A 12,412-nucleotide genomic window follows, 5' to 3' on the forward strand; every position below is an offset into this window, starting at 1 on the left:
CAAAATAAATGTTTCATCACTTATACTCAAATTATTATTGTAATCAACAACTTACTTTCTTTCATCAGACAAATCAATATTGGTCCCAAATTTAATGGTTTTAAAAGGGCCTTTACGTCTTCTACCAGAGCTGTTAAGGAAAGATTAAACAAAATAAAATTATGCCTAAAATATACAAACAAAACACACTTATGTTTATATTATATAGTGCTATCTGTATATAAATCTCTGTATATTTTTACAACACAGTAATAGTATGGACAGGTGAGAAACAGCCATAAATATATACCCAGTTACACAGTGCCAAATACGGAGACATGAAGGAAGCCCTTGACCTGTAGAGCTTTACTTATATTTAAGCATACTAGCAAAGGGAACGCATATCTCAAAATACATAAAAATATTTAATTCAAGTTGTTACTTACTTATCTGAAGATGTGGATTCACTATCTGAATGGTCTTTGTGTTGGCTTTTCTTCTCATTTTCCTCCTATTGAAAGGCAAAACATAACTTACTCACACAAATCAGACATTTTTCTGCCATCACATGCATACTATGACAGTTATGTGAAATGAGGATAAAGGGGTAATATGTAGCAGTAAAAATGACAACTATACAAACAAAAATACAAAAAAAAAAAGTTAACAGCTTCAGCTAATGATTGGATGAAAACTATAAACAAGATTGTTTTACCAATATATGCAATAAAAAAAAATATGCCAAACTAATTATAAACTGATAAAATGTTAAGATATGTCTTATTACATTTTTTAATACACATATGAGATCTTCTAGCCGGAAACAAGATACCCAAAAAGCTCCAAATTATGGGAGTCAATTTTAACTGAACAATTGCAATATTTCCTTTTTCTCTGTCATAAAAACAATATTTACTGTAGCTGATCTGTATAAATCTATAGTGGTGGCTATGTTAGCATGCTTCTTTAACGTTCATTTTTTATTTTTATTTTTTTGGTAGATTTATTGTATGGTGACCCATATTACAGAAAAAAAAGGCCCCAAGCATTCTGTATGGCTGTATGATCACAATCATCTTACTCTTAATGATTCTTGGAATGAAGCGGCCTGATACTGTGCATATTTTGCAATGGTGGTATGAGAACGACTGCTTTCACAGCGCCAGATTTTCTTTGTTCCAGTGGGGTCCCAGTTTTCGTCTGCAGGCTGTAATAACTGTGTCCTCACTTCAACTATATGTTCATTATTCGCTTCTACTAGTGTTTTTGTAGAAAATAGTCCTAGATCTTAACACAAATATGAACAGAATATTTAGTATAGATATGAACAGAAAACATACATATAAACTGATACAAATACTTGTCTAAAGCTGGGAATTCATTTAAGGCTAATGGCCCACAGAAAGATTTAGTCACACCTGATTGATATCGGGTGACTGACTGCTCCAAAATGAGATTCCCTTTGTGGCTGGTAGAAAGGCTTACACATCACTTTGGTTTTCTAAAGTAGCAAAGTTTCCTCTTACAGGCAACTTGGGAAAACCAAAACGATATGTAAAACTTTACACCGGCAATTCCCTTTGTTACCAGTAGAGCAATTGGTCACCCAAGGTAGCAGATATATTGTGGGCGACCTCTTGTCATTTGAGAAGGTTAAGAGGTAAAACCAAGGACAATCTAGTAAACAAATTTCTGTGCTTTTTTGGTATAGGACAGCCCCTGCTTTTCTGCTTTTTTTTTTTTTTTTTTTTTTACTAAATCTGGTAAAGATCAGTCTCCTGCTTCTTTTTTACATCAGGATGGCCATCGGGCCTCTAAGTTTCCAGGAGCTGTGACAAGAGCTCGTTTTAGGGGAACAGCATAAGATATAACAATATACAAAGACTTCTATGTAAAAAAGGTAAGGAGTTTTTTATGGGTTTATATTGCAAATGTATTTCATTTGGTCTAAATAACACATACAAGGATTTTTTACTTTTCATCCCCTTAAAAAATGAAAAGGTAAGAAAGATCCTGAAACAAATCATTTCAATACATTTTGTATATTTACCTAATTTAAGAGCTCCAGCAAGGCCTCGTATGACAGTAACAGGGTTGTTTGGATTTGTGCAGAACTGATGGAGTGGTGGGAAGAAAGCATCTCTCTTGTTTTCTAACTAAAAAAGAAAAGTTGATTAATAGTTAGATGTATTAGTTTCTTAATACATTTTTAAACAGACAATTTTGCCAGAAAGGGACAATCCTTAAAGGACAATGAAAGGTTAATATAAATTAAAAGTAAGTCTAAAGGCACTCTTTTTAAGTACTTACTGCATATCTAAATTCCCAGATCCCTGCTTGCTTCTCTGAGATATGGTGCTGGCAGCCTACAGCAGTGTGAAGCCTACAGTGACATCACTGAAATCTCTCTCCCCTTCCTGCAGGCTGCCAGTGGCAGCCTTCCTATTCTCTGAGCATGTGTGTAACTTGATCCTGTCTCCTGTTCTGAGCTACACATGCCCACCAGCCAATCAGAAGCGGATCTGGCAGAGGGGAGGGGGGGGGGGAATGAAACACATGTGCAGTATGAAGCAAGGAGGGAAAGGAAGGGAGAATACCTTTTTAGAGATGGCTGCCTGTTCTAGAAAATGTGAGTAAGTGTGACTGAGTAAATATTTGATTAGGTGAGCCAAAAGTGTGGCGTTTTTACTAAACAATAGGAGGACTATTGGGCAGTATGCTTTTTAAATTTTGACTTGCATTCTCCTTTAAAGAAAACTACATAATGCTCTCATGAATAGAAAAACAGTGCAGACATAAAAAATGAATACAACCAACAAACAGCCATTACAAATAACAAGACATATTAATGAAATTAAAAAGGGAGTGTCACTTGTTTTTTGACACTTTAATCAGTAGGTCATACTTACGTAAATGCTCGGTGTTGGAGGATTTAATTTATCTGTTGGTAAAGGTGGATAGGGTGGAGGCGGCGGCCTTGGTGGTGGGCACTTGTCCAGTAAAATACTACTGTTCGATAAACCATTTCTACCCAGATTTCTAGTGGTAAAGAAAGAAATCAATTAACAGCCCCACAGAGTATTCATAGGCACAAAAGAATACTTGCCACAGGAAATAAAAAAAAAAATCTGGACACATTTTCTAGATGCCATTTTCTCTGTATGATAAACGCAAAATACATTTTTTTTAATTTAACCATATAACACAAAAAAGTAATTAAAAAAAAAAGTGCCTGCTCTAAAATATTAGAATATTACAATCACATTGTGATGGTGTTGCGGTGTTTCAAAACCTATAAGAGTGGATGGCCTGCAGTTGTCTTGCACACTGTGCATTGCTAGTAAACATTATTATTAACATTTATTTATAAAGCGCCAACATATTCCACAACGCTGTACAATAAGTGGGTTTCATACATTGGACATACAGAGTAACATATAAAGCAATCAATAACCGATACAAGAGGTGAAGAGAGCCCTGCCCAAAAGAGCTTACAATCTACAACATGAGGTGTGGCACAGATTTACCTGAAAAATTAGACTGGGTAGAGTTACCAGCCAGTATGTCTGACAGCTGACGACTTAAGTGTTCCCCTTTTCATGCACCTAATTGCCAATTCAGTTGAATTTTTACAGAATAAAAATTAAGGACAAACTGGCCAGATTTAATTGTGAGAAGTGCTATAGTTTAACATGTTTAGCACCAGTCTGCCCCTAAGGGTGATAGCATGCTGGCACTTTGTTGCACATGTTACAATCTCTTTTCCTGCAGGTAACAAAGTGCCCAATAATAACAGTACACAAGAATAAATGCAAACATTGATAACTGCATAATTGCCAAGGTTGCTTTCAAAGTCAAATGCGGCGATTTTGTACTTTGTCCGAGGGCAACAAAATATTTGCAAATCAAAGTTTTTAAGTTAGGATTTATGAAATTGAATGTAACCTAGAAATTCACCAAACCCATGATTTAATTTGGCTAAATACTGCATCCTCCTTAAATGATCAGGCCAAATACTGACGTCAAACCCTACATCACTTTAGAAAAAAAAGTTTTTTTTACTAAATATCCACTAATATCAGTGGATATAAGGTTATTTGCAAATATAAATATTGAAAGCATAATCTGTCTGGATGTTGACATTCCCTGAACGTCTGGCTGTGACTCTTGAAACAAACGTAGCAGAAGCCAATTGATTAAAAGGCCTAAGGGCAAAGACACAGGTGGCAATTAATCACCGGTAATTTTAAAAAAGTTGTGGTGACTAATCGGCATGCCGCTAATGATGCGCAATTAGTCGCAGCGATTTGTATATTAATCTATGGCAGTTAAATTGCCATGATTAGTCATTGGTACAGAGTGGTAGTCACAGAGACTACCACTCCATGTGTCTTCTGATCTACTGGGAGATTAGCTGTCCGTGGTAAATCTCAGTTGCCAGTGGAAAGGCAAATGTGTTGCTTCATTTTCCAAAGGGAAGCAAAGTTTCCTCCTGCAGCTAAGTCGCCCGTGGTTACATCTCTGCTACAACGGGCGACTCAGGTCTAAAGGAGTACTAGTGTCTGCTGCATTTTCAAAAGAAAGAATCAGAACAAAAAGCAATAAATAATGCTTTTGTTTGCAAATACAGGTATTGCTCCTTATCCCGAAACCCATTATCCAGAAAGTTCAGAATTACGGAAAGTCCATCTCCCATAGACTCCATTATAAGCACATAATTCTAATTTTAAAAAAATGACTTCCTTTTTCTTTGTAATAATAAAACAGTACCTTGTACTTGATCCTAATCATTAATAATTTTTTGTGGATGTGTACATTATTTTTCAAAATATTGTCATACAACAGCACAAGATTTTGTGGGAATGTACAAAATCTGGTCCTCAATGCTGTATCAGGATCAGATTTTGCAAATTTTGTAATATAACCCTGTCAAGCATTCACCCATCCGTTCTTTACTGAAAACCACCAGCCTTTCTATGACGAGAGTTGTTAATAAACAATATGGAATCAATATTGCATGGTTTCCAGTGCTGTAAATGAAAGAGGCTGCAACATATTAAAATGTATGCCCCAAATAACAGTGATACCAACTGGGCAATATTTCCAAGGTATGTTTCAAGGTAATAAATCAAATATATTTCTTAGTGAAACTTTTTGTGAATCCAGTCTACAGAAAAATAGACCGCAGAATAAAATGCAATGCCATCTTCATATTTAATGCCCCCAGAACACCATGCAAAATAAAAGCAGTGTAATTAATTTTTAATGCCCATAGAACAACACCGCAAAAGCTTCATGTTTAAGTTAAGTTTCTGTTTAAGTCAACCTTTTAAATACATAATCAATAACAAAAACCAATAGTTACATCAGCCCTATCGTCATTTTGTTTTTTGGAACCTACCAATGACCGGTACCTCCGAGTCCAACTCTGTTCTGTTCTCCTATTTTTAATATTCGAATATATGTTCCATGTTGATTAAAAGAACACAACATACAAGGCATTTCATTACTGAAGAAGCTCAGCAATTGTAAAGCTATATGAAGCGTGTGCCTGCTTTGGGGAGCAAACCAAAGAACTACTGGCTAGGAAGTTGAGGAACTACCCTTATATGCCATCCAAGCCGGTCTCACTGCCAACATGAATGAGAATTCTGTTCAAGTTTGGGTCTAAATCTATAACTTAGCCTAAGTCATTGTGGCTTTTTATTTTATTGAATCAAGAAACTACAAACATTCCTTAACCCTTTTACTGGCGTACGTCGTTGCAGTAAAAGGCTTTATCTGCCAACAACGTGCGCCGTGCGTTGTTTGTCAGATAGATACTCTTTGCATACGCTGTATGTGCCACTTCTGCAGAGAGTTTTTAGCGATGACAGCCCCCTGGGCAACGAGCTTGGTCCCGCTTCCTGCTTCTCCCCCAGCGCTGGCCCACTGACTTCCTGCAACATGGAGGACCAGGACTGCAGCACCAGGACCAGGCAAGCTTCAGGACAGGTGATTTTTTTGCTTTTATCCACACTTACACTCACTTACATACATTAACAGACATACAGCACACAATTTTGCAGTTTTGTTTTTTAAATTTTGCACACTTATATACACACATGTATACACAAACACTTTTTTAAAAAATTTTTTACCACTTTGTTTTTAGTTTCTTTTCCCTAAAAACAGTTTATTTTGACAGCGTGACTATTGGATCAGATATTCTCAACACTAGTTACACTGTTGTGGGACTTATTTTGTCGTTTCACTAATTTGCACAATTTTTGTGGTTTTATTGCATTTTTATCCCTGTATTAGTATTCCTGATCTGTTTTTAGCATAGCTTTGCCTGTGTAACTTTGGTGTAGAAAAATAACTTTACCTATTTTGAATTCATCAGAATGTGTACTTTCCAAAAATATTTGGTTTTCTGGGGGTCTCTGTATAGTTAAGGGGGTGTTACTGCACATAATACGCTGTCAAGGGGCTCTGTGCAAAAGCTGAGTTGGCAGGCGAGAAATCCATATGTGCTTTTTTCATTTTGGGGTCAGTACACACCACAGACTTTGGTATATCTATGCATATTGGGCATCGAACTGGTAAGTAGACCTTAGGTGTTCCTATTTGGGGTGATTTGCCTCTGTATGCAAGAAACTGTGCGAGATAAATGCAGCAAAGGATGTAAATGTGTTGATTTTGCAGGAGTTGAAATGACAGATCATATGGGGGTATGTTCCCATCCAAAGTGCTTCATTTAGAAAAGATTTGCGGCTTGGTACTTTGGAGTAGAAAGACATGGGTACCCATTTTAGATCCGGGGGAATGTGTACTTTCCAAAAATATATAACTTTCTGGGGTGAGCGTACTTTATACTAGCTTTATTCCACATATAATGATGTAAATGTGTTGATTTTGCAGAAGCTGAAATGACTGATTGATCATATGAGGGTATGTTCACATTGACCTATAGCAGTGCTGTCCAACTGGCGGCCCGCGGGCCGACCCCCCTCTGTGTGGCCCCCCACCTGTCTGGCTGCTTTGATGGCTTACTCTTGTATAAGCTTTAAATGGTATCAGTACTGTGATTAACTGCCCCCCCTGCATGGTTCTCACCTCAGATTCAGGCTGTAATCCCCCTGTATTGTTTAAATATGTAATCCCCTGTGTTGTTCACACCTTTTAATCTCTGCATTGTTCACCCCCTGCAGTGTTCACACCTCAGGCTCAGGCTGTAATCACCAATATTGTTCCCCTGTTCACACCTCAGGAGCAGTAGAAACCCACAAATAATCCCTGCACACTACAAAAAGAACTGAGGTGGTACTGCAATTAAAAAGTTTTTTAATATATAGTTATTGTGCAGACTGTAGGAGCAGTGCCAGCATTGTGTCACTGTAGGCTGCCTGTGTGTGCCATACACACAGGCATCATAGGGCAAGCAGAGTATGGCACACACAGGCCAAGTATGGCACAAACCAGCCAAGAATGGCAAACACAGTGAAAGTATGGCACACGCAGGCAGGGTAGGGAAGGCAGAGTATGGCACACACAGGCAGGGTAGGGCAGGCAGAGTATGGCACACACAGGCCAAGTATGGCACAAACCAGCCAAGAATGGCACACACAGTGAAAGTATGGCACACAGGCAGGGTAGGGCAGGCAGAGTATGGCACACACAGGCAGGATAGGGAAGGCAGAGTATGGCACACACAGGCAGGGTAGGGAAGGCAGAGTATGGCACACACAGGCAGGGTAGGGCAGGCAGAGTATGGCAGGTTTCTGCTGTACTACAACCATTAATATGGGTATGGTCATGTGATAACATGGGTGTGGTTTCAAGTGGGTGCGGTTTCAAAAAGGGGAGCGGTCAAAACTGGCTTCCATTATCGGCCCTCCACCACATAGGTCGGAAAAATTCCGGCCCTCGGTACAACAGAAGTTGGACAGCACTGACCTATAGGATATAAGATACTATAGACTGGAAGCTTTGAAGTGATTTTTTTTAAAAATTTCACAAATTTTGATAAAAACCTATAACTTTAGGAAAACATTGCGACTTGATAGTTTGGAGTAGACAGACAGTTGTGCCTACTCTGGATTCCCCAGAATCTGTTCTTTCAAGAAATGTGTAATTTTCTGGGATAAACCTTCTGATAGTGGAATTTTTGGCCTTGAAATCTTAAGTTTGCTTTTCTGAAGCAGTGCTTTGGAAATTTGGTAGTGTACTGCTGGGAGTTTTTGACCTATACAAGTGAGAAATCTCCATAAAACTATATATATATTTGGTATTGGCACGTTAAGGAGACATGGGACTTTCCAAATCAGTTGTATTTTTGTGCATAAAATAATTTGTTTCTGGTATGTGTTTATATTATGGAAAATATTTTTTACATTTTTTTTTATACATTTAGAAGCCTATATCTTGTTACAGAATAGGAATTACACCAAAATTCTACCATATTTTGAAAGCTTAGGTTGTCCTGAAAAAAAACGATATATTGTTTTCCTGGGTAAACTAAAAGACCCCCCAAGGAAAGGCCCCTAAAGTGAAACAGTGCAAAATGTTCAAAAACTGTCTGGTAATACAAGTTCCACTTTGACCAAAACGGCTGGCAGTGAAAGGGTTAAACCTAAATTTAAACCTAAATCTCCCATAGACTCTTGTACTTGATCCCAACTAATATTTTCACGGTGAGGGCAGTGAGGTTGTGGAATGCCCTTCCTAGAGATGTGGTAATGGCAGATTCTGTTAATGCCTTTAAGAGGGGCCTGGATGAGTTCTTGAACAATCAGAATATCCAAGGCTATTGTGATACTAATATCTACAGTTAGTACTAGTGGTTGTATTTATAGTTTATGTATGTGAGTGTATAGATTGGTAGGTGTGGGTTGTGTGTGCTGGGTTTACTTGGATGGGTTGAACTTGATGGACTCTTTTCAACCCTATGTAACTAACTATGTAACTATGTAATATATAATTAATCCTTATTGGAGGCAAAACAATCCTATTGGGTTTATTCAATATTGAAATTATTTTTAGCAGATTTAAGTTATGGAGATCCAAATTACAGAAAGATCCCTTATTCAGAAAACCCCAGGTCCCGAGCATTCTGGATAACAGGGCCCATACCTGTACTACAACATATGCACAGCAGAAGTCCTGTATTTATGTACCCCTGAATTAATGGTCCATGCCATATATGTCAAATTATTATAATTAAGTTTTAATGTACATTTAATTGATTTGTAATGATGTTTGTTTAAACAAACTAATGCTGAATCAAAGTAAACAAAAATACAAACCTAAATTTGCTTTTTAATATAAATGTCTACAATATCCTAAAATGTATTGTTGATGAACTTCCCCTTTAATGGCAATAACATTTAGACTTCAAAGTAAAGGTTTTTAGGACAAAATAATGTTTGTGGGTTTGATGCAAGAGTAAGGCTGATGCCACACGAGGCGTAGGGCTGATATTTTCGGCAAGCGGAAAAACGCTTGCCGAAAAAATCAGCCCTACGCCACGTGTGGCATCAGCCATACATACATGTGACTGGATTACTACACCAATTAGAAGTGCATTAATGCCCATGTGTGGTCCATTACTGATGACTTTTTTTGTTCATCTAATAGGCAGCCATTTTTTGGCCCCGCATAAGAAAATTAGGTGTCTAAAATTGCCAAGTCAGAAACTAATGTCAGTTCCTGAATGGCCACCTCTAGCTATTAGAGTGATATCCAGCAAATCCACTAAACAATGACCTTTGTAAACATCACTACTAAATACAGATTTCTTTTGGCAAGCACGATTAAAATTATCAGCAAAAGCAACAAAGCTCAGAAATCATGAGGATTTTATCTGGAAACCCATTATCCAGAGAGTTCCAAATTATGGAAAGGTCATCTCCCATAGACTCCATTTTAATCTTTTTATCAAATAACTTACATTTTTAAAAATGATTTCCTTTTTCTCTCTAATAATAAAACAGTACCTTGTACTTGATCTCAGCTAAGATATAATGAATCCTTATTGGAGGCAAAACAATCCTATTGGGTTTAATAACTGTTTAAATTATTTTATTAGCAGACTTAAGGTAGGAGATCCGAATTACAGAAAGATCCCTTATCCGCAAAACCCCAGGTCCTGAGCATTCTGGATAATGGGTACTACAAAAGAACACAATGGATAACCCCTTCTGGTAATAGCAATTCTACTCCATTCTGTCACATGCAACACATATACAGACAGAGATGTATATGGTACATAATCTATATTCTTTGATAAAACAAGCAGGTCTGTGAGAAACTAACAAAATCACTAAAAGGGATTCTGTCATTTAAGAACATGTGTTTTAAAATGCATCAGTTAATATATTTAATTATGAAATCTGATTTGGGGCTAGACATGTTCTCGGTTTCCCAGGTGTCCACAGCCATGTGACTTGTGCTCTAATCAACTTTAGTCGCTTTCTACTGCTGCACAGCAAGTTGGAGTGATATCACCCCCCCCCCCCCCCCCCCCCAAGATATCAGCTCCCTGGCACCTGTTTTGCTAAAAATGCTTCCATGCCCTTAGTGGTAAACATCAAAATAGCACTCAATAGTAAAAACCCAGGTCCGGTCATGACCTGGTCTGGTTACTGTTACGAAAACTCTACTTATAAGTTTGGTATGTTTTCCCTTTGTTCTCTACTGGGAACTAAACCAATCCAGTTAATGCTTACAGGTATGAGATCCCTTATGCAGAAACCCCTTATCCAGAAAGTTCCGAATTACGGAAAGGCCATCTCCCATAGACTCCATTATAAGCAAATAATTCTAATTTTTAAAATGTATTTTCTTTTTCTCTGTAATGATAAAACAGTACCTTGTACTTGATCCCAACTAAAATATAATTAATCCTTATTGAAGGCAAAACAATCATATGGGGTTTATTCAATATTTAAATCAACAGACTTAAGCTACAAATTATGGAAAGATCCCTCATCCGGAAAACCCCAGGTCCCGAACATTCTGGATAACAGGTCCCATATCTGTAATGTCACACAAGATGAATTAAAACTATACACTGCCTGTTAACCCTCTATTAATCCTTACTAGTTTCTCACAAAACACCAGCAAACGACCTTAGCAAAAGGGTCTGCCTTAAAGAATATTAGAACTGCAATTATAAACACAGTTGTTCAGCATTCTCTGAAAAATCCTGCATGGTATCCAGCATTATATAAAGAATAGTAACAAATCTGCAGATTCATATATGATCCTGTTAAAACAAAAGTTTTGTTTGCATAAGGTAAGTCAGAAAAAATAAATAAATAAATATATATATATATATATATATATATATATAAATATATAATATATATATATATATATATATATATATATATATATATATATATATATAAATATATAATATATATATATAAATATATAAATAAAAGTACTTACCGACAAGCCTTTAAAACCTCTACTGAGCTAGGGTAAATGGATACAGACATGGATGGTATGGTCTGTGGACTTAATTTGTGGCTAGGTAAAGAGTGGTCCTTTTTTGTGGGGCTCTGAGAGTCCTCCGTTTGCTCTCCATTCACTTTATCATGTCCACTGAGAGGGCTTTTAAGGCTGACAACACTGTTGGTCATAGTCTGTTCGGTAGATTTTGGAGAAGGTGTTGCTGTGGAAATGGCTGAAGATGGAGAGGAGGCAACAGAATTCTCAGTTTTTGTATGAACAGCTGGATGAACATTGTTGACCTTGTCACAGGTTCCAGGACCTACATTGTTATTGGCTTTTCCCATCAACAAGGCAGAGAGCTGAGGATTGTCTGAACTAAGTAAACCTGGTGACTTTGAATCTCCATGGCTAGGGCTAGGAACAGTATCTGCCGTCACCTGATGGACATGATTAGGAAGTCCCTCTACACCGGCAGTGCTGTTAGGTGTCCCCTCAGAATGCCTGCTTGTTTCAGGCACTGATCCATTTCCTGAAGGCTTGCTCTCTTTGGTTAAAATAATGCCTTGTTGTCCACCTGAGGTAGCAGTGTGAGAGGAGAGGTGATTGAGAGCAGCCCCCTGTGTTACTGAATTGCTAGGCATGGTAGGATGTCCAACCTGATTTTGTATACCAGTGCCAGCTGCTTGGAGATGCTGGGAAGGCCCAGTGGAAGAAGGAGGTCGTTCACAATTAGGACCTGCCAAATGTGAACTCTGACCTTTATGAAGCCCCTATTAAAAAAAATGTAAATCAATGATAAATATAGTACAAATGTTTACATGACACCATTAAAGGCCACTATATTAGTTTTATTTTATATTACATTATTATTTTACATTTATTAATTTACATTTTCTTTTGCTTTATTTTTCCAAACTTGCATTAAGACATTACTTGCCTTACAAACCAATAGCTGGTTGATTAAAAGCCCCCTCATTTTCCACAGAGCTAT

General features: G+C 37.4%; 1 protein-coding gene across 4 annotated transcripts in view; it reads right to left on the reverse strand.

The window, feature by feature from the left end:
• Nucleotides 1-12,412, reverse strand: part of kdm6a (lysine demethylase 6A) — an 80,301-nt gene that overhangs the window by 11,615 nt on the left and 56,274 nt on the right. For all 4 annotated transcript variants that reach the window (XM_031895734.1, XM_012956544.3, XM_012956542.3 and 1 more), the window contains 6 exon segments: nucleotides 11,416-12,191; nucleotides 2,889-3,018; nucleotides 2,030-2,135; nucleotides 1,061-1,266; nucleotides 426-490; nucleotides 56-130 (listed from right to left, as the gene is read on the reverse strand). In XM_031895734.1, coding sequence (XP_031751594.1) covers nucleotides 56-130; nucleotides 426-490; nucleotides 1,061-1,266; nucleotides 2,030-2,135; nucleotides 2,889-3,018; nucleotides 11,416-12,191 — 1,358 coding nt within the window.

Source organism: Xenopus tropicalis, chromosome 2, assembly GCF_000004195.4.
Source record: "Xenopus tropicalis strain Nigerian chromosome 2, UCB_Xtro_10.0, whole genome shotgun sequence".
NCBI lineage: Eukaryota > Metazoa > Chordata > Amphibia > Anura > Pipidae > Xenopus > Xenopus tropicalis.